This window comes from Glycine max, chromosome 11 (genome assembly GCF_000004515.6).
Source record: "Glycine max cultivar Williams 82 chromosome 11, Glycine_max_v4.0, whole genome shotgun sequence".
Lineage (NCBI taxonomy): Eukaryota > Viridiplantae > Streptophyta > Magnoliopsida > Fabales > Fabaceae > Glycine > Glycine max.
In genome coordinates, this window is record NC_038247.2 from 35032847 (window position 1) to 35056701 (window position 23855).

The 23855-nt window shown below is 34.1% G+C and overlaps 2 protein-coding genes across 2 annotated transcripts; one reads left to right on the forward strand and one right to left on the reverse strand.

Annotated features, from left to right (window-relative positions):
- Window positions 1–431: 431 nt before the first annotated feature.
- On the forward strand, window positions 432–20331 carry LOC100800064 (uncharacterized; the record flags this gene model as incomplete). The annotated part of the gene is made up of 10 exons (XM_041006858.1): window positions 432–1096; window positions 1355–1428; window positions 2507–2539; window positions 2904–2965; window positions 3042–3098; window positions 14284–14345; window positions 14413–14494; window positions 14963–15057; window positions 15850–18336; window positions 18436–20331. Coding segments are annotated over 8 exons (1125 nt in total), but the record flags the coding sequence as incomplete, so codon positions are not given.
- Window positions 15747–23004, reverse strand: LOC100800594 (helicase sen1). The gene is made up of 7 exons (XM_003537374.5): window positions 22679–23004; window positions 19492–20052; window positions 17494–18729; window positions 17070–17397; window positions 16681–16939; window positions 16346–16588; window positions 15747–16168 (listed from the first exon to the last, which is right to left on the reverse strand). The coding sequence occupies exons 1-7, from the start codon at window positions 22787–22789 to the stop codon at window positions 16129–16131; spliced, it is 2778 nt and encodes a 925-aa protein (XP_003537422.1). The 5' UTR covers window positions 22790–23004; the 3' UTR covers window positions 15747–16128.
- Between the last annotated feature and the right edge of the window lie 851 nt (window positions 23005–23855).

Genomic DNA, 23855 nt, shown 5'->3' on the forward strand with positions numbered 1-23855 from the left:
TATATTAATCTTCTAATTTTTATAATAAATAAATACCTCTCATTTATATAGACTTATTTGCAAATCTTACCACTAAATTTTTATTTTGTAAATTTTATCATCTAAGTTTATTTTTTAAAATTTTATTATTCAAGTTTCAATTCATGAAATTCATAAAAATGTGTAAAATTCGAATGGTAAAATGTGTAAAAATAAAAAATTTGAATAGTAAAATTTATTAAATATTAAAAATTAGAAAATAATTTTTTAAAAAAAATTAATGATAATTTTTTTTAAAAAAATTAAATGATATAATTTACAGAAAAAAAGTTAAATAGTAAAATTATCAAAATAATAAAAATTAAATGATAAAATTCACAATTAATTTTTTTTATATTAAACTTCAATTCCCACCACTTATTAGTAAAACAATCTTCCTTCCACTCCACTAATTTTCACTCCTAAACGACATCGTCGTTCAAACAAACACTTCTTCTGCAAACAAAAATAATCCCGCGTTAAAGCTTTCCTTCTCCGGCGACAACAGCGAACGCGCGAATCCCCGCCACGAAGCGAAAGTCGTCGACGTCGATCTCTCCCTCCTCGAAGCCATTGAGAAATCGCAGAGCGCCGTCGAAGCCCTCGACCTCCGAGCCCTAAAGAAGCACGTTCTCTCCTTCGAGCGTCGCCTGAAAGAAAACATCGAAGCGCGCCTCAAATACCCTAACCAACCGGACCGCTTCGCCGATTCCGAAGTCGAACTCCACGAAGAGCTTCAGAAGCTAAAGGTCCTCGCTAGCGCGCCAGAGTTCTACCCGGACCTCGTGAGCCTCAACGTTGTTCCCTCCATCGTCGACCTCCTCAACCACGACAACACCGACATCGCCATCGATGTCGTGCAATTGCTCCAGGACCTCACCAACGAGGACGTTCTGGACGACAACGACGACTCCGCTAGGGTTTTGGTCGACGCGCTTGTCGAGAATAGCGCACTCGAGCTCCTCGTGCAGAACCTGCACCGGTTGAACGACTCCGATCCCGACAAGAACGCCGCCGTGTACGGCACTCTCGCCACGGTGGACAATATGCTTCGGAGATTTTTGGCGATTTTTCATGGGTAAGGCAAGTGATGCTGCAACTTAACACTGTTGCCCCTTTGCAGAAGTTGTTGAGAGTTTATCTGGTGCTTGTTTTTTGAATTGTTGTTATTGGTGTTTGTGGTCTGCTATGTTGTTACTTTTTTGGTTTGTTTGAATTGCATTGTGCGTTTGCCTTTTGCTTGTAAATGGATTATTCTAAAGGAGTTGTTTGCCTTTTGCTTGTAAATGGATTATTCTAAAGGGATTGTATGTTTTGATGTGTAGATTCCTGTAAGTAAGAAGAACAAGAAAGGAAGGTACCAGGAGGATTTGGAGGAGCGCATTGTGTCACTGAACGCTTCATTATTTGGTAAGCAGGCATGTGAAATTTTATTTGAGTTTGGATTTAGGATTTCTTGTTTGGCAAGCTACTAAAGTTTCCAGATTGTATGTATAATTAGTTTTTTTTTAATTTATTATGGTCAAGTTGCAGTTGCTCTGCAAATACACTGTGCGTCTGCGTTTGACTGGGTATGATCATCAATCTTAAACATGAAGGAGGATTTTTGCTTTAAACGGGTTACTGAAAATTTGGTTTTTAATAGAGCCCAATTACATCACTCCATCTAACTGATCTCACCTAGTGCGATAATGCCTGGTTGTTGTTTGTGAAGGTGTCTTCAGCATTGTTGCTTATGCCTGGAATGTGGTCCATGCCTTTATGGATTAAAATGCTGTTACCTATTACATGTTATTTGTATATGATTAAATGATTAATGATGCCAAATTTTTTAATTGTTCAAGTGAAAGTAATTGAATCCAGTCATAAAATTGAAATATGCATTGCAGTGAGACATGCGTGTGTATGCCACTGTTATCACTTATCACTATAGTATGATTCATGATACTATTTGTGTGATATTATACAACTTGGGTGACTGAATGCAAATCGGATGCTGACTCATTTTGGCGCTTGAACCAAACCACGAATTGCAGAAATCATATGGTTCTGAGGCTTAATAGTTTGATTCTACCACAACTGGGTCACACGTCTTAACTAAGTTGGGTCATTCACAACTTGGTTCTAAAAACCCTAAAAAACTATTTTTGTTCCGAAAAATTAGTAGAAAAGAGAGGGAATCAGCTTATTCTATCCCCCCGATCAGACCCAGGGTGGCCCATTCTTCATATGCATCTCTTTTGCCTATTTTTTGTTCTCTTCTTTGCCTCTCCCTCACTTTTGTGTGTGTTTCTCTTTCTATGCGATTTTAGGCCTTCTGATTCATGATTTGAATATGGATTCAATTACCATGGTGTATACTTATATATCATTCGTGATATTGAATTTCAGTGTTCTATATTTTTGCCAGGTGGAACTGTGGAAGCTTGAGGGGTTCTAGGAGAGAAAGACTATATTAAGTAAATTTGTTGAAAATGAGTGTGAGAAGATAGACAGGCTAATGGAACTATATATCACGTAGGTTGGACTTGTTCTCTCTTCATTGTGAAGTTTATGATTATTGAACTTTGAGAATGTTAACTAGTGCCTTACTAGCACTGGTTAAGGAATTAAAAGTAGAAAGTTATTACGGGAAGTTGCATTTAATGTTATTGATGCACCTTGATCATGATTTTCAATAAAATACTTCTATTTATTGTTTCTTTAAACACTTAGTGCACTTGTTAGCAGGACCCAATGAACTTATTCCTTTTGATTCTTAACCAATGCACTTAGCACACTTGTTAGTCTACATCTTGTCTGTATAGAATTTTAAATTTGTGGTAGTAAGCTCTTGATTTAGAGCTCATATTCTCATTTGAACATACTATGTTTTCCCTCACTAGATATTCAGAGAGTCAAAGCAGAAACTAAACAGTTGGATCAAGTTGAGCCTGATGACTTGGAGGTAGTTGACATATTATGCTTCTACATTTCATAAAATAACCTTTTTTAGCACATTCTAATATTTCTGTATTTTGTAGATAGATGAAGATGAAAAATACAACTGTAAACTAGAATCTGGGCTATATACTCTTCAGGTAAGATTTTTTTTTTTTTTAATACGCTAACTGATGCTGAGAAAAATGGCATAGGTGTAGCTTTTTGCTGTTTTATGAAGTCGTCTGTAATTATTTTAAAAAATGGATGTCTTTTGATAAGCATAAGCATCAGCCACACATCACCAAGGTGTACACCCGCAAACAGCGAGCAAGAGAAGCAATAACCACCAGCAGCAGGGCGCACAACACTCAAGGGGTGCAAACCACCCAACACTTACGACCCTCCCAAGGGATGCAAACCACCCAATAGTTACGACCTGCCCAAAGTGTGTAAACCACCCAGCAGTTACGACCCACCCAAGGTGTGCAAACCACCCAATAGTTACGACCCACCCAAAGGGTGTAAACCACCCAATAGTTACGATTCACCCAAAGGGTGCATGGTTAGAAGATGTGAATCAAAGGGACATGACCCTTGGGAACAGTCACAACCAACCATTATGATCCGCTCAAGGGGTGCAAGGTCAGGAGATGCGAATCAAGGGAATGACCCTTGGAAACAGTCACAACCATTCAGAATAATTGTGTCAATTAGATGTAGTATAAATATAAGTAAACCAGAATGGGAAAGACACTTGGGAATTAGGAAGAATCTGAATTGTGGAGAAACAGACTCTCGAAAACTTGTGTAATAAAATATCTCAAATTATCTATAAGAACTTTTGTTTCATCTTTTCAAATCTGTTCCATTTTTATCTGTTCTTATCAATTTGGTATCAGAGCACCAATCCGGTGCTTGTTTCCAATAATGGTGACAACTCGATCTAATTCTGAAAATCCAGACACAACGGAGAGAATTTTGGAGATGCTAATGGCGGACCGACAAATCTGAGATGCAGAACGACAACAACTTGAAACACGTTTTGCGTGCCTAGAAGCCATGATGAAAAATTTGTACAAGCATACAGATGATGGCACACCCAAAGGTTCCGTCAATAGAGAAGAGACACCTAAAAACCACACCGACGAAGGAAAAACAGAACGATGGAGAAAATTGGAAATCTCCATATATGATGGGGAATCTGATGCTTATAGTTGGATAAATAAATTGGAATGCTTCTTTCAAATGAGAGATATACTGGAAGAAGAGAAAATTCAAGCAGCTATGGTGGCACTTGATGGAAAGGCGCTATCTTGGTTCCAATGGTGGGAGACTTGCAATTCTGATATTGGATGGAGCGATTTCAAAGTTGCCATTCTTGAAAGATTCCAAACTTCAACCACTCTCAACCCTTTTGCCGCCCTCCTTGCACTTAAACAAGAAGAAACGGTGGAAGAGTACATTGAGCAATTCGAAAGATTTGCAGGAATGCTGCAGAATGTTGATGAAGAACATTTAAAGGACATTTTTGTGAAAGGATTGAAGGAAGATATTGGGGCAGAAATCAAACTCTACGAACCCCCCCACTTTATCAATCATGGTCAAGAAGGCATTAATGATCGAGCAGAAAAACAGAGTAATTTGGAAGGTGGGACCAAATGTTGTTTCAAACTCAATTTCAAAAGTCAATACCTCTTACCGAAATCCATCCTATACGAAGACTGATACTTATGGTATGAGTCAGAAAGGTGGAGGAAAAAGTAGTGGCCCTTCTAATTCTTTCACTAGCAGTACATCCGTGAACACACCAAAAAACAGCAACTGACCCAAATGATTTCAAAGATTAACCGAAACAGAGCTTTAAGAGAAGAGGAAGAAAGGGGAATGTTTTCGCTGTGACGAAAAATGGAGCACCTCTCATGTATGCAGAAATAAACAACTTTGGATAATGTTAGTAACAGATGAAGATGATGCTGAAGACTCCGAAAAGGAACCTGGACCAGAAGTTGGAGAAACACCCCAATTATCCATGAATAGTATTGTGGGATTTACTTTTCGATGATCCTTAAAGGTTTGGGGAAATATTGATGATCACAAAGTCAAAGTATTGATAGATTGTGGTACCACCCATAACTTCATTTCCAAGGAACTGGTGAAAAAATTACAATTAAAGGTGGATGACACTCCGTTATACGTGGTAGAAGTTGGAGATGGACACAAAATTAAATGCAAGGTAGTACGTAGAGAAGTTCCCCTGAAAGTGCAAGAAGTACCGGTACAACAACAGTTCTTCTTGTTTGGCCTCGGAGGTGTAGATATGGTTTTAGGTATGGAATGGTTAGCAAGCTTAGGAGAGATTAGAGCCAACTAACGCTGGTCCTCAAGATTGATGGCAGAAAGGTGATTATAAAGGGAGAACCCGAACTTTTAAAGAAAGACGCCTCACTTAAATCTATGTTGAAAGCTTTGCATCAGGGAGAAGGGTTCCTTATCGACTATCACCACATTCAAACAGAGATAGATTGGAAGGATACAATTCCGCCATAATTAAAAAATGCGCTACATGATTTCCCCTCCATTTTTGAACCTCCAAAAGGACTTCCTCCGCAACGGCGTCAGGACCATGCCATTCACCTCAAAGAAGGAGCCCACATATCAAATATCAGACCATATAGGTTTCCTCACTATTAGAAAACAAAAATTGGTTGCTAAAATGTTAGAAGCAGGAATCATTCGACCGTCCACGAGTCCTTATTCCAGTCCTGTCATACTAGTCAGAAAGAAAGACTGCAGTTGGCGGTTTTGTGTAGTTTACAGAGCTTTGAACAAAATCACCATTCCCGACAAATTTCCCATCCCATTAATTGAAGAGTTGTTGGATGAGATAGGAGGGGTTATCGTATTTTCAAAGCTGGATTTAAGATTCGAATACCACCAAATCAGAATGAAGGAAGATGACATTGCAAAAACTGCTTTCCGCACACATGAAGGCCACTATGAATTTATGGTACTTCCATTTGGACTTACTAACGCACCTTCTTTTCCATCATTAATGAATGAAGTTTTAAGGCCAGTACTCTGGAAATACGTTTTAGTATTCTTGGATGATATCCTAATATATAGCCCTTCCATGGAAGAACACAAGCAACACCTTCGAAATGTATTGACATTATTGCAACAAAGTGAATTAAAGATCAACGGCAAAAAATGCTCCTTCGGTCGAGCAAACTTGGAATATCTAGGACATGTTATTTTCGCTGGAGGTGTATCCGCAGATCCTCAAAAGTTGGAAGCAATAACATTATGGCCTACGCCCAAGAATGTCACCAGCTTAAGGGGATTCTTAGGCCTTACTGGTTATAACAGGAGGTTTGTTGATAATTATGGAAAAATAGCTAAAAGGATTAATGAAAAACTCCCCTCGATTTTATGATCCTTTCCAGGTGTTAAACAAGGTGGGTGTTGTTGCTTACAAGTTGGATCTTCCATCTCACAGTAAAATTCATCCGGTCTTTCATGTCTCTTTCCTCAAGAAAGTCATTGGTGACTCGTTCCAGTCCCAACCTTTACCACCTATGTTATCTGAGGATCAGGAATTACAAGCTTATCCAGATTCTGTTTTAGATATTCGTGAATTACAACCTGGCAATGTGGAAGTTTTAATTCAGTGGCAAAATCTCCCTCCCAGTGAAAATAGTTGGGAATCTGTGGCTAAATTACAAGAGGTTTTTCCGACTTATCACCTTGAGGGCAAGGTGAGTCTTTTAGGCGGGAATATTGATAAGCATAAGCATAAGCCACACATCACCCGCAAACAGCGAGCAAGAGAAGCAATAACCATGGACCACCAGCAGCAGGGTGCACAACACCCAAGGGGTGCAAACCACCCAACAGTTATGACCCACCCAAGGGGTGCAAACCACCTAATAGTTATGACCCACCCAAAGGGTGTAAACCACCCAATAGTTAGGATTCACCCAAAGGGTGCAAGGTCAGAAGATGTGAATCAAAGGGACATGACCCTTGGGAACAGTCACAACCAACTGTTATGATTCGCCTAAGGGGTGCAAGGTCAGGAGATGCGAATCGAGGGGGCATGATCCTTGGGAGCAGTCACAACCATTCTCAATAATTGTGTCCATTAGATGTAGTATAAATAGAAGTAAACCAGAATGGAAAAGACACTCAAAGTGTGTTTGGATGAGGAAATTTAAAATTCTAGAGAATTTTAAATTTTGAGAATTTCAAATGCTTCAATTTAAATTCCTTCATTTCTAAAATTTTGTGTTTGGATAAGAAATTAGATTTCTTCATTTTTAAAATTTTGTGTTTGGATAAAGAAATTAAATTTCTTCATTTTCAAAATTTTGTGTTTGGATAAGGAAATTGAATTTCTTCATTTTTAAAATTTCTTATTTTGATAAAATAATCAAATGCATTCTCTTTTAAAATTTTATATTTTAATAAAACAATTTTTTAATAAAATCATTATTTTTTTCATTAATAAATTCTATGTACTATTTGTCGAGTGTGATATTCCAATAAATATGTACTATTTTAATCTATTTCAATTAAAAATATATAATTTAACTATTTAAATTATTATTTCATTTACGACACACTACACCACTCACAGCATAAACAATATTTAGTACCGTTTCACCTTAGAATGTTATTTAGAAGTCTATAGATGAAACTTGTTTTTTTGCCAAAGTCATTGGTCAGTAATGCAATTACACCAAAAAAAACTTAGACGGAAATAAAATCTAGTCACAAAATAAGTCCAACTTCCAAAATAATTCTGAATTTTCTAATTGCATTTGTTTCAACACAGGAATTCCTTCACATATATTTTGCAAAAGAAGACATAATGTTAAGTGTCACTAAACAAATCATATTTGTTAAAACATAATTTGTTATATAAAATGAAAGATATAAATGTAAAACATAATTATACAACATCAACATACTTGTCATGATATCAAATGTACCTGTAATTTGACATCAAGGCATAAAAGATAAGATGTAATCCTCTTTCACATCCAATGGAAGAGCTTTTATAATCGCAAATTTAATGGAATTTTCTGTCAACCAATCAATTGCTCTATGTCTAAGTGCACCATTAAAATTAGGTATATTATCTAGCTCACCCACCACTTCTTGTACCACTTCTTGAGCTTCTTTTATCTCCATCTTTTTTTTGTTCTCCATCTTCTTCTTAGTCACTTCAACAAATTCTTTCAATGACTCGGCTACTTCTTTCATTGAGGAAATCATCCCTTCTTTCTCTCCACTCTTACTTGGGCGAATGTTTTTTCTCGTGGCAGAACTTGATCCCTCTAAGTCAAAACTCACACTATGAATTGCTTCCTCTTCATTTGTTTCTTTGCTCATGATATCATCTGCATCTAATGCATTTTCTACTCCGAGTCCAGTAGCTCTATCCTTTACACATAGCTCAACAATATCATCCCAATTAGGAATGACTTTGAATCGAAATTGTTTGGTCTCTTCATGTGACTTGAAAAAAAATAGAAACATGTTAATAACAACACAAATAATAACTACTATTGAATAAAATTAAAAGATAATTGGCTACCTTAACATATTCATTCCATGCAATTTCATTTTCAACGGTAATCATGTACTTTGTGTTATCCCAGTCAAATCCACTTTGACTAAGAATGTCACTCACAATTCCATACCATATTCTCCAAAGCTTAAAACGATTCTTAACATTATCTGCTATGAGGTGAACTCCAAAACGCTTGGACAAAATTTGAGCTGCAGTACTGTATGCTACTGCTTTCCAATTTCCATCACCTTTATTGCCCAAATTTCTTTGATCTCTAAGCACATCAGCTAGCACACGCTCCATTTCCAAGTTCCATGCGAAGTAACTTCTTGTGTCCTCACTAGACATCTTTCTTTTTCCACTTGACTTGTTCTTCACATTGCTTGATTCCATTTCTCTAGACAAAAAAAAATAATCTCACATATATAATTACATATATATAAAGGTGAGACATGTCAAATTAGCATTCTACGAAAGTATAAAATTAACTACACATAAAAAGAAAACAAAATCCAAAATATTATGAAATACATAAATCCAAAGTATCACACATACATGAGTATAGAGTCAATTACACATAAGAAACAAAATCCAAATCCACTGAAAGCATCTCCCTAATCAAAGTTTCTTCTTATTTGATAGGTGGCAAACATATTCATTGCTAAAGTATCACGAAATCTTGTCCATTCCTCAGTTGCTTGGATAGTTGTGACTTCATCTCCAATATTATTTGTGACTCTTTTCATTTGTTGATTGATTAACTCATTGTCAACAACAGATAAAAGTTCCAAGTCTTGGGCTTCCAAAATTGGATCACTATGTTGTTCATCTCTTATGAAATTATGTAACATGAAACAAGCATTAATAATTCTTATTTGTGTTTTTATATCAAAAAAAGAAGTTCTTAATATACTCCTTTTCTTCAATACCCCAAATGACCTTTCAATAACATTCCTTGCACTTGCATGATAAAGATTAAATAACTCCTTATAGTTTTGAGGAGTGTTTCCTATCCACAAGAAAATATTTACCTACAATGGTTAAAAAATATTATATATAAAAATATGCATATTTCTTTTATATGTTAAATAAAGTTTCATCATTTCATGATATTACCATTTGGTATATGGAGACAATTTTGACGACGCAAAGCATCTCGCAATACTCGAGAATCTCCTGCTGACCCTTCCCACCTGGGCAACACATATATAAACCTTAAATCTGGATCACAAACTCCTAAAACATTTGTAGAGATATCACCTTTTCTATTACGATATCTAGGTCTATCTTCTGCAGAAACTGTTACAGGAATATGTATCCCATCAAGTGCTTCAATCGAATTCTACAAACATTTGAAAATAAAAAATAAGTCACAATCACTTAAAGTACCTTATAATTACTAACAAATGACAAACTTACCTTAAACCATCTCCATTTGTTTTCCATCGAGCCCTCTATATTATACTCATGGAACTTCAAATATTCTTTACTTACTTTCATTATAGCTCGGAGGACATTCTTGAATTGCCTACTAATTGTTTCCATGGATCTACAATAACTAAAGTGCACAACTTTATACTTTAGGTTGTGAGCAAGGATATGCAAAAACATTACCACAGCTTCATTTATAGGAACATTTTTTGTTTTTACCAATTGCCCTTTCTCTTGTAAAATTCTACAAAGCTTAAAAGATGCCTTTTTACTGACCCTTAATTGTTCAATGCAATCAGTTTTTGTTCCCCTGTATAGACTATTGAGGAAACTATGCCTTTCTAATTCCAAATTTCGGGCAGGTTCCTTAACAAAGTACTTGTCATGATACCAAGTCAATGCACCCAAAAGCATAGTGACAACACTAACAATAATGAAAAATACTTGTTCAAGTTCTTCTTCCTCCTCTTCATCTCTTCTACGTTTTCTTGAAGCAGCCGAAGCATCAACTATACTACTTTCCATTTCTTGACTATCCACACTATATAACTAAAAGAAAAGTAATATAATAACAAAGAATGTTATTAACTTTAATAAACTATTCACAAAAGCTCTATGACAAAGAAAGAAAAAAAGAAAATAACAAATAGTATATATAATGCATAAAATTATGGGTAAAGTTTTCTTTCCCTTACCTATGAGGCACAACAGAATTTGTATTGAAATCCTAATGGAACAACAAATTTATTATACATTAAAAAATCCTAGTGCTGACAAGTTTATTATACATTAACATTTTTATAAAGACAAGCAGCATGGTTATTAAGAAAGTGGAGCATGGTTATTAAGTTTCAGTGGTAATTTATTAAGTTTATTATACACATGATAGTCTGATTTTGTTAACTTTTCCTTGTAAGTTGAAAATTTTGATTAAATGAAAGGTTTTAAAACAGCTTCGTAATTATAATTTCAGCTATAACCTCAAGGTTTTTGGATTTTTTTTATTTATTTATATTAAGAAAACAAAATGTATCTACAATTTCTCACTTACAATGTCAAAACTTGCGACAAAATGATGATCACAATTGAAAACCTTAGTTATATGCCATGTGGAGATTTAAGCAAATTATAAATACACTCATGACCCACCAATAATTTCTCATCAGCTTGGTTCTGATCTCAGGGTAGAAATCAAAGTCAAATCTATTTTTTTCAATTTAAAAATAAACCAGTTGGGTTTCGTGAGCTGTCCTACAACTTGTTTATTGGTTGACTAAGATTGCATACCACCGGCTGGTTCAATGTCTCTAATAAACAACCACATTTTGAATATGTATCACCAAGAAATTGACTAAGACCATAGACACATAATGGTCTAAAACTTCCTAATAATTGTTCCTAGCTATGTAGATCAAAATTTAGGTTGCTTAGAACCTTTAATCAATCATCTTCATATGTCATTTGGACATAAGATTCACATAATATATTTACTCTATTATTATTTTGTGTAATTGGGTATGCATAGGTGGTGGTCCAAGGAAACTGTTGCTGTGGTTACAGGTGGAAACAGAGGAATTGGGTTTGAGATATGTAGGCAACTTGCTGGTCATGGAGTGATTGTTGTACTGACTTCAAGAGATGAAAGTGTTGGTGTTGAATCAGCTAAGGTCTTGCAAGAAGGTGGCTTGTCATCAACTTGACATATTGGATCCTTCATCCATCAACCAATTTGCTGACTGGTTGAAAGAAAATTATGGTGGTTTAGACATTCTGGTCAGTTTCTAAAACGTAATTACTTCCTTACAATCTTACTGCACTTGAATTAGTGGCCTATCCTATAGTTTTGTCCATTTTTTTTTATTACCGCTATGGACTAGCTTATTTTCTCAACAAGTTGGGAAACCGAGATCGAACTTCTATTAAGGGTCCATCATAAGAATCTCGTTGGTCTTGTTGGTTTCTGTTTTGAGAAGGGTGAACAAATGCTGGTGTATGAGCACATTCCAAATGGCACTTTGATGGATAGTCTCTCGGGTACTTTCAATTCCTTCACTACTCCGTATATACCATGCATGCTAACAAAAACTAAAAAAATAACGATTGACATTTACCCGATAAAAAAAAACATACATATTGTATCAGACTCAAATATATAAATAAATAAGGATGGAGTGAAGAAAATTTTTTTTCTGTAAATTTATACAATCTCATTTCTCTTGACTATTAACAAGCAAACCTCTTATATGTCCATTTCATTGTAAATCACCACAATTGTTCTTAATACTAAGATGGTTTAACATTCACTTGTCAATTATAAGCCCCATATCTATTTACCAGATCAGTATACTAAAATGGACCTGTTAAGATCCTGATTTTAATACAAACTTGTAGATGAATAACAATGGACATACTGTTGAGATTTTAATACAATCTCATTTCTCTTGTCAATTATTCTTTCCTAAACTAAAGGTATCAAACATATTCTCAATAGTTAGAAATACAAAGTAATGGCTTCTTCTTCGTTACCAATTCTAAGACTAGAAATCTGTGTGTCATGGAGAAACTTTGATAAGAGTTAACCGGAACATAACACAAAATAGTAATATAGCTCTGATGCCAATAGTCACAAATTATTAACTCTATCACATTACTTAAATTATTTTTCTTCATTTGATTTTGCCAATGCAGGAAAGTCTGGAATCTGGATGGATTGGATAAGGAGGCTTAAAGTAGCATTAGGTGCAGCCAGGGGTCTGGCCTATCTTCATGAACTTGCTGACCCACCTATCATAACTAATTAAATACTATTCTATTACCAGCAAGAGCTTTTACAAAGAGTATGGGCAATCTTCTAACACTTTTTCCCAACTAGACTTTGAACCCTCTCTTCCAACACAATAAGCCCTTTACCCTTCTTCCATCAACATTAATTTAACATTAACATGGAATAAAACGAACCCCACTTATTACAAATAAAAAATATATTCTTAATCATAGATTTAAATATAAAAAAAATTCCCCTAAACTGCTTACTATCTTTCACTGTTTCTTCAACTAACAGATCCCAAAAGCTACATCTCTCTCAAAAAACCGGATGATTTATTGCCCCTAAAACACATTCTTGAATCTCATATTTATACCATAAAAAAACTAAAAAAACCAACTTCCCTATCACAAACCTACTAATTTCACTAGCTTTCTTTCTTCAGCAAGGATTAACTTATAGGAATTGAATCTTGTTTGAATGAACTATTATCAAAGGAGTCAAATTGCAGGCATCAATAAGAATTAGAAATTCCAGCACAAACTACATAGCATATGAAAATAGACAAGAAATAAATGAACACCGTGATTTCTAGATCTACGCCTTATTACACTTAGATTGAACAATAAGGATAGAAATAGAAATAATAATTGTAGGAATAATGAAAAATGAACCATCTATTTGAAAAGTGCATCGGTGGAGGCGAGAACTGGCCTTGCTTGTGATCGGCACCTTTTTCGGAATAATGCAGAGGGAAAAACTGCTGCAAGAGAGAGACAAGAGTGAGAAACTTTGCAAGAATGAAGGAGGTTTTCGATGCCGTCAAACTTTCCGTTGCAGTCAAGAATGAAGGAGGTTTTCGATGCAGTCAAGAGTGAGAGAAGAGGCGAGAACTGACCTTGCTTGTGACCAACACAAACTTTCCGATGCAGTCACCGGAAACCACCACTGGCAGCTGAGTGTGGAGGTTTTCGGGAGAAGCCAAGAGAGAGAATAGTGAGAGGATGAAGGATGTTTCGGGAGAAGCTGTGGTATCCTAGCATAAAAGAATTTCAAATTATTTCATAAAAGGAAGGAATTTGAAATGTTAATATTTAAGTTAACTAAAATCCCTTATCAAAATACTCAAATTTCAATTTCTTTTCAAATTTTTATCCAAACATCTTATTTAATTGAAAAGTAATTAAAATCCTTTAAAAAATTGAATTATCCTATTAAATTTCTCCATCCAAACATACTCTCAGGAATTAGGAAGAATCTGAATTGTGGAGAGACAGACTCTCGAAAACCTGTGTAATAAAATATTTCAAATTATCTATAAAAACTTCTGTTTCATCTTTTCAAATCTGTTCCATTTTTATCTGTTCTTATCATCTTTTATGATTTCTTTGGAATTGTTCTTTGTACATAATCAACTGTATTACCAAATGGATTTTATAATGGTTTAGTTTCTTTCCATTTCGGAAGAATTTTAGTAATCAGGTGGTTCTTCTACTAGCATCATCTATGTAGAAGCAGATACCAGTTTTACAGCACCTTTTGTGCACTAACAATTTTATATATTCTTCTGCAGTTGATTGCTGTCATTTTGGGTCATCTTTGGTGTTCAGAGCAAGTATTTACATCTAAATATTGGTAATGTCAAGAGCTTTGATATATATGTTTTCGCCTGACTAGCGTTGATTAAAAATTGTGTGATCAGGCATCCACAAATGAGAGGGAGAATTGAGCTACTTCTCAAGCAGAACAAACTTAGTGAGAAGCATATCAAGGATCTACTTCAGGTATATGTCCTCAAGGACTTATTATCTTTTCAGTGTTGGTTTCTGTGTGTAGAATGAATTGATGAAGTCCGATGCCCAACTAAATATCAGTTTGCAATATTTCTTTTGCTTTTCCGCATTTCAAGGCACCACCAATTGCATGATTTAAAAAGAGTAATATTTTAGTCCCTGAACCCCCCCTGCCCCCTAAAAAAGAAATTTCAGGATACGAGTCTGTGAACTTGATTATCCCTTAGTGCAGTTTACCTGTCTTTAGAAGGTTGCAACCTTGTACTTAAATTTTGGTAATTTAATTATATACTTAAATTTTGGTAATTTAATTATATTTCCTTTTTCTACAACTGACGATGCTTAGCTTCCCCACTTATGATGTGTTTGAATGATTCAGTGCATCACCCATAGAAACCCAGTAATTTAAAAAAGAAATAGCAGAGGTTCAAATCTATTGAAATTTCTTCCAATTTTCAGGAGTATCATGACAATATTGGTGACCTTGATGGACCGAAAGAGAAGGAGAGAGCACAGACAAAAATTCAGAAGTTCATAACGGCATTATAATTAGTGTAAGACAAATTTAAATGGAAGTGACTAAAGTTATTCCTTTAAGTGCATTTAAAAGAGAATAGATTAGTCAGGATAATGGAGAAAGAACGCCGATCTGCAAATGTTGTTGAGTTCATAGCCATGTAGTGCTTTTTCCACACAACTTCTTAATGTAGTTATAATGGACATTATTTTTTCCCTTGGTGGGATGTCTTGAATTTTGTTCCTCTATAAAGCAATTTCAGTCCAATAGGAAAACTTTAGTCTTTCGCTGCCTATTTTCATAGGTATAACCTGAAATTAACCGCTACGCTAAGAGTGGTAGTTAAAGTTTTCCTTGTAGTCATTTACTCATTTTAACATTGTAGGTAAATTTGTCTGGGGTTATAAAATATACATTGGCTACAACTAACTATTTTTACTTTCATCAGAGAACCTAACTATAGTTTGGTAATATTCTTGTGTTCATAATAATAAGATGATGAGGATGATGATGAAATACAGTGTATTTCAAATTTGTAGGAGGAAAATATACGTAAGAATAGGGCTAAGTTTACAATGTTCAGTTGTACTTACGGCTTACGGGACGGGATCCAAGTTCTTGTTTGATCATGATCTGAATGGTATGTTATTGGGGATTCAGTGTCAAAAGATGAAGCGGAAACAAATGAAACTAATCATGCTATCAAATTTGATCGAAATGGAAGAATGCTTTGAACATGTAATTCGTATATATAGAGTATAACATTATTTTTATTGGATTTGAGAAATCACTAAAGTTATTTTTGCTTTACTTTGACCCTTGTACACAGATATACAATATATTAACTCCCTCGTGGATTTAGCATACTTGGAACTGGCACACCCTGACGCCCTTTCTCATTCACTCTTCGACAGTGCAGATACTCGAGATAAGAGGGCACATCTTACACCATCTTCAGGTAAACACAGCCTTGGATTTGCCTTAAGAGGAGTGCTAGCATTTCTCTAATATAATATAAAAGGACACATTTTACAACATCTTCAGGCAAACTATTACAACGTGTATCATTGTTCCCCGGTGCAAATCTATATAATCCCTTCCCTCACCATCACCACCTTGGTGTCCTTGGCCTGCCCCTGAAAGACCCTCTGGTATGTAGGTTAAATGATTAGTTCTTCACACTAGCTATAACGCTAATCTAATGTGTACATTATGCTTTTGCATGCTTGTTACGCCTAAATAAAAGCATTACTTCATCTTTCAATTGCCAAATTGGTTATTAATGAGTAAAATGAAAATTAATGGCTAGGCTAATTTCCCCTTACCTGAAGGTGGTAGCAGTTGTTCTTGTTCGTGAAGTGCTCCCTAGACTGAGTTTCTTAAATGGGGACTCATATTCATCAAGTAGTTCAATAAGCAAGGATTCTTCCTCAATGGCCTTTGCCAGTTTCTTGTCATCATCAGCATTATGGAAACACCCTCTTTCCTTAGCATCATTGACTAGATTTCTCCATAGAGAGTAGTCACTGCTTAAAGTGTTTTCATTCCCTAATATCCACAGGCAATATCTGCACAAATTAAACCCAGTTTTTAATCAACTTATATCTGTTCTCATAACTTGAAAGCAGCAATGCATGAGTATCTTATATTAGTAACATACCTAGCGCGAGTCAGTGCCACATTAGCTCTTTGCCTATTGTCAAGGAAACCTATTTTTCCATTCTTATTAGATCTCACAGTGGAGATTATTATTATATCTTCTTCACCACCTTGAAAGCCATCAACAGAACGAACACTGACAGAGAAGTTAGGATCAGAAACCAAATTTTGCCGTGTGATTCTTTCCTGGATTTCATACACTTGAGCATTATATGGAGATATGATTCCTATGCTAACTTTCTTCCCTGTACTAAAAAATTCTGTAGCAAAAAAAGGAACAATGGTATGTTATTGTATCCAAAAGAAAGTTATATTATTTTAGATTAATACAACTAACGATTCACAAACACATATAATTGGACACTAGAGAAGGAGGGAGAAAAAAGTAACCATTTTCAAGGCTTTCAATAATCTTGCAAACAGCAGCAGCCTCAACCATGTTCTTCCAACCATGTCCACCACGAGGCATCTTCTCTTTACCCTTGGCTATGTTTATAAACGAGTACGAATCATACATTTTTCCTTCAAGGAAATGCCTGTTGTAGCTCACTTCTCTGACAAAAGGGGAATCAGAAAGTTGCTTCTCATAGAACTCCTTATTTGGGAATAAGCTGATGGATGGGTGCATTCTATACTGAACATTAAGCAGATGCTTCTTGTGTCCCAACGATACCAGCCTCTCAAACAAACTTCTTCCATATTCAGCTTCTTGAGAAACCTAAATTTTGATCATTATAATCATATTAGAAACTAACCCTTAATTATGCACACAATCCAAATCACAAAGAATGACATAAAAAAAAGAAGCAAGTACCTGGCTTTTGACTACCGCAGGAAGTTGTTTTTCATCACCAATGAGGATTACATGGTGAAGGCCTGGTAGCTGCAACGGAATGGTTGATTCACATTCTTTCAGCTGAGCTGCTTCATCAATAACTAGGAATTCTACGGGTGTCATTCCATCTGCGAACAATTTAGTAGAACTCGCAGCAGTACAGAAAATCAGGCGTGCACTCATCAAGCAAAATTTTGCCATTTCATATTTGTCAGTAATGTTTGGAAGTGAAATTGTCTGAGAAAGTGATCTCAGTTTGACAAGGCACTCTTCATTTTTAATGCTTAACCTTCCAAGGCAGTCAAGAATGCTTTCTCCATCCTCACAGCCATCAGAAGTTTGCTTGAACTTATCTTTACTCAAAGAGTTTTCAAGAGAACTTAGCAAATCAAGAGCTACAGGCATTTTCTTTATCTCCTCAAGTGGAATTAAAGAAGTTGGTAGGTGTGTATGCAAGGTTCGCATGTATTCCTCGAGTTGCTCTCTATTGGAACGCAATCTCTGCATAAAATATTGCTCCATTGTCTTGATATTTTTCCTTTTATGATCCTTATACAAAAGGTATTGCTCTTCAATGCAAGTGGATTCCTTCTTCAAAAATTGCTCTAATGTCAGATGATCATCATGCTTTTCATTAAAGTACTTTTGCTTAGCAAATTCTTCCAATGACTTAAGACTATTTTCTTCCTCACGCTTATACGAATCATATTGCTGCTTGGGGTACTCGATTAACTTGATCATTGATTCCAGGGAATGTTTCCATCCAGAACACTTCAAGAGATTATCTACGCGATAATCAAGAAAGACATCGTTGAGGCACCGGTAACTGTCTACTTTCATTCGAGATTTATTGCCAAATACAACTATGTCACCAAAGCCAAATGTATCACACTCAAGTGTCTCCATAACTAAATTCTGCAGGCGAGCAGCCACTTCCAAAACTGCAGTATTAGTTGGAGCACATGCTAATGTTCTGGCTTTTAACTTGAGCAGGGAAAATAACAAGGAAGCCACTGTCTTTGTTTTGCCAGTTCCTGGTGGGCCCCAAATAAGTTTAATAGTGTCATTATGATGACATTCCCTCGAAGTAACACAGCTTACAACTGCTTCTTTCTGGGATTGATTCAGATTTTGAGACCGGATTATGTTTTGTACACTAGAACAAGCTACACTATGGTTTTCCCCAGAAAAGCAAAGTTGGCAATTTTCTCCATTCTGTAAAATATAAAGCAAGAAAGAATTAGTAATGAATATATAATACTCTCTCCGTCCCAAAATGACTACAGTTTTAGTCTTAAAAAAAATCCAAATTGACCGATGTTCTCATTTTTTAATGAGATATTAAAACATCTATTCCAATTTTACCCTTAATAAATAATATTGTCTTGAAGACTTAATAATATATTTATTAAAATTAAGAGGGAGAACAAGGATATTTTAATAAAATTATTTTCTAATAAATATTAATTCTCTTGGAATACTTGTTTTATTGGTTTGTGTAAAAAAAATCTTAAACATTAGTCATTATGGGATGAAGGAAGAAGCATTATGCACTAGAAGTGTTAAATATTTGTTTATGTTTTCACTCAATCACAAACTATCATGTATAAGTTTGTTGACTTTTATCATATTATCAAAAAGTAATAATAAAGATGATATTTGATTGACAGAGACTAAATGCTTATTATATGCATTAGTTATTAAGGCAAATATGTTTCCTTGACAAGTATGTAGGGATAGAATCTTACAAACAGAAGTAATCTTAAGAAAAACATTGAATTCCTGTCCAGCTATTCAAGGATTGAATTTGAACATATATGGCATCATGCCACTTGCACAACAAATACATGAACATTTTAAGTACCCATGTTTAAGAAGTTACAAATGATACTTCATACTTAAGTAAGAAAAAATGCTCAAGTAGTATGTTATCAAATAATAAAAAAGCTCGTTATGAGTTGACTTAGTGATTCTTACATTTATATCAGCTTGCAGCACTTTCTTCATCATGCTCAAGCTTGCACCCTCAAGCTGTGACTTCAAGGCTTTCCAAATTCGAACATTTGTGGTAAGGTTCAAAAGATGGAAGGCATAAAGCTTTGGTGCATCACTCTTGCTCCTCAAGGCAAACTGAATGTCCATGTCAAAGCTTTTGGATGATAATATTGAGATCTTGTCAATACTTTCTTTTATTCCATGAACATAACCGATATGGTAGTTTCTTTTAGGCCTGTTGATTAAGTCATCTACGGTTTTCGGTTTAATATCAGTGAAGGCAATGAGGTCTCCAACCTCAGGCTCATATTTTCCATTCACATCATTGCTGCTTCTGTTCACAGATATTTGGTAGAACAAGCTCTTGGTAGGTATGAAGCTTCTTGACCTCTCGAGTTCAATGCTTGAGATTTCGCAAAAGGAAGCCCGCGACACACCTTTCAAGTTCGAACATAGATCGCTCCGAGTTTCCTCAATCAGTGAAGGAATGAAGGAGTTCAAGTAATCTGTTGTTGACAGGAATGTCTGTGGGATCTTCAGTACCTGAGTGGAAACAATGCTTCAAGCTTACATATTTTTATAAGAATAATGTTTTTTGTAGACACCAATAGCTAGTCTACACCAAAAGAGAGAAAGATATAAAAGAGGGAAGAGTGACAATATGATAACTGATAATGATATGATGTGATATAGGAAAGTAGAGACAGGGAAATGAGAGGTGTTAAATGCCAGAAATGGATTCTCTTGCGTGATGTTACCTCTGCATGAGATCCTAGCCCTTCAATAAGTTTCATTAACGTAAATATATTTTTATTTTAAAAATGAGATTTAAAAGAATAAACGGTGAGATTGTGACACTTAACATGGTCAAATAGAGAATCCATTCCAACTAAATGAGTGTTTATATGATTGAGGTGTCTATGCATCATTCATTGTTGTTTTGATAATGTGTCTTTGGAGGGATACAACTAGTTAATATTTAGATAACTCAGACTGGGTCAATCTAACTCAACTTGGTCTTAATTTATCAAAAATGGGTTGGGTTTTATCCGTTTTGAGATTAAGCTGAAAATCTCAATGCTATTCACGCTTTGGATTGATTTGATTTGCTTGCCAATTTTTTTAAAAAAAAATAATAAAAAATGGATGACTTATAAATTGACTCAACAAATAAACAAATATAAATAATTTGAAAATAATATCATAATCATAACAATATTATCCTATTAAGTTGGTTTTGGCTGAAGTGATTTTTAGAAGCTATCATCCGAATTTAAATAAATGTGGTGTAAAAAAATAAATAACATAAAATTCATAATAGTCTACAAAATGTTATATCTAATAAAACATTACTTAACAAAAATATCCATAAAAAAGAAACACAAAAACCTCAACTCAGCTTGTTAAAGCAACCTAACCTGCCACCTATGAAAGTTTAGTTAATTTACATACTCCAACTCAATTCTTTTTTGTCAGTTAAATGGACTGATCCCTCCAGTTCAATCCACATTTTGACATCCCTATTAATGTTAATGCATGTGAATCCTCCTAATAGATTGTGGAGACAACCATGTATCTTGTGTACATAAAGTAAGGTCTTGTTTGAATAATTTTTTTATAAGTGCTTATAAGAGAAATAAAAAGAAGAAGAAAAAAAACGTATCCTATATGTTAAACTTGGCTTTTGCATACATTAACATAAGCTCTGTGAGAAACAGGGGCGGCCAAGAATTGACAAAATAGGGAGGGCCAATAAAGACAAATTTTCTAAAAATTTGTTTTTTTTTTGTCACTAACACCAATTCATAACAGGAATTAAATTAAAATGATTTTCAATAGAAAAATAGAAATTAAAATAATTAAATTATGGACACAAAAAATTAAATTAATTACATTTTTTACAAATAAAAATTAAAATATAAAAATAAACTAAAACAATTTTAGTTATGAGATAAAAAAACAAATAAAACTATCAAAATATGCTTGTTAATACCACAATGTGAGAAAAAAAATATGCACATGTAAAATATTTTACATAATTATTCAATTACAAATTATTGTCTAGTAAATTTGTTAACTTTTATAATAACTAATTTTAAAATCATATAAATATTATAAAATTATTTTATATTATCAATAGATAATTATTAAACTTTTATAATATACTTGTATCAATCTATATCGATACGTAATTAAATATGATGTTATATTAATAAATTAATTTATTAAGATTTTTTAATAAGAAATTAATTTATTCAGATATGTTCTACATTTCTAGAAGAATTTAAATTTTTCTTAAAAAAATTGAATGAATTTTCTAAATTTATCCTATCTTTTTTTAACAATCACGAACTGGAAGAAAAAATGTCCACAAGACATGTACAATGTTTAAAAAAAACCTTTAATGTAGAGTAAAATCTTATCTAATAATTAAAATTAACAAAATAAAAAAATTTATATTCAAAACATTGATATTGATTGTGAAACTTAAAAAAAAAATGAGGGGCCATGGCCCCATAACCCGCACATAGGTTCCCTCTTGGAGAGAAGCTAATATAAAAGAATTCCTTTTTTTTTAGAAAAACTCCTGAATAATAAAATAAGCTAGTTTTAACTTATTAAAAACACCCGTTTTACTTTTTTGTCCTTCTATAAGTATTTATAAAAAAAAAAAAAAAAAAAAAAAGTACTCAAACATGTCCGTAGTAGGACACATATAGATATATTTCTCATGCCAAACTAATAAAAAAATGCAGAGGATAGATAAGTAAGCTTAGCAACCAATAAAGTTATCATATGCCCCCCACATATTCCATGAAGTATATTTCCTCACTAAAACAATATAACCAAACAATACAGAGTCTAAGAGAAACATACAGGATTTTGTTCAGCACGTGACTTGCTGAGAGAGCTAGGATTCTAATGTTAATTATCTATTTCAAATTGGAAAAAAAAAATAACTGAGGTGTAAGAAAATATAAAGCACATAAGCAGTGAGGATCAAATGAAAAGCAAATTTCATATTTTTCAAATCATTGTATATGAATGTCATAGAATTAATGGTTTCTCATCATGCAGTTCTAAAATTCAATCTCCTCTCTAACTAAAATTTCATATTTGAGGTTAATGTGCCTTTTCATGTTAAGTACTGAGAGGAGGGTTGAACAACCTTGTGTTTGCAGAGGTTGTCGTTGAGAACATCCTTGAGAGACCAATTGAACACAGTCTCTACCAAATCAAGACCTTCCTCATTGTCTTTGGCAATACAACTCCTCTCCATTCTTTCTTTCTCTTTGTGCTAAAACCACTTCTTTCTCAACAAGGAGCAATAGCTAACACAAGAATGTTATGTGCAAACCAAAACAAAAGGGAAGAGAGATACAAAGCATTCCTTACATCTAAAGGAAATAAATAGTTTGCACAAAACTTCCTCAACAAGGTATACCTAGTTTAATATCCATGATGAAAGTTAAAAGAAGATTCTCATAGTTGATGGACCCTGTTTTATGGTCATCAAAAGCAACTCACCGTACAACATAAAACGTCACAGCTATAGAAAAAAAGAATGGTAAAGGGGTGTGTGTGTGACTATGAAACAAATTAAATAAATGCACATAGGCATTGACGCCAAGTCAACTACAAGTCATTCCATTGGAGCGTGTAAAAGAGGTCGGCTACTCGCGTCTATTGGTTACTTACATTGCAATTTTTGAGGAATGTGAAATGAAGCAACCTGAAGGGTACTGTAGAAGACTGAAAATTACTATGAGAAATTTAGTTGGATCTTTCCATCACTTTTAATGTTGTGTACTAGTTTGTCGACTCTGATGGAAAATGTTGAGAACCAGCATAAGGAATTCTACTATGTTGCTTAATGTATAAGCATCCATAAAACATAGAACATAAATAATATGAGTTTAATTATCATATACGCTTAGTATATAGATTTTTACATAATTAACTAATAAAAAATATAATCCCATATAATTTTTTTAAGACGGTTTAATTTAAAATAAATAAATTTATCATACATATATTATATAACGTGATTGAATGATAATAATGTTTACATCGTCAATAATATTCTAATTAAATTCAAATAATATTATCATAATCCTACTCAAATCTTAATTAAATATTTTTTTCTTAATAATGCTAACATTAATTTCTTAAAATCAATAATTGATCAAGAAATATAAAATTTTAAAAGTAAAAGAAAAATCTGATGAAGATAAACTTTTTAACAATTTTTTTTTCTGATCTAACATGAATGGATAACTCATGATCATTTTGCTATTCTTTTCTATGCGTGAGCTAGGTTTCTATGCATAATTAATCATTTACCA

Excerpts from the sequence above, each read along its gene's own strand:
- LOC100800594 (XM_003537374.5), bottom strand. The coding sequence starts at position 22,789 with ATGGAGAGGAGTTGTATTGCCAAAGACAATGAGGAAGGTCTTGATTTG. Across the intron at positions 20,053-22,678 it reads ACAACCTCTGCAAACACAAG|GTACTGAAGATCCCACAGAC; the intron begins GTTGTTCAACCC and ends GTTTCCACTCAG. Across the intron at positions 17,398-17,493 it reads CTGCGGTAGTCAAAAGCCAG|GTTTCTCAAGAAGCTGAATA; the intron begins GTACTTGCTTCT and ends ATCAAAATTTAG.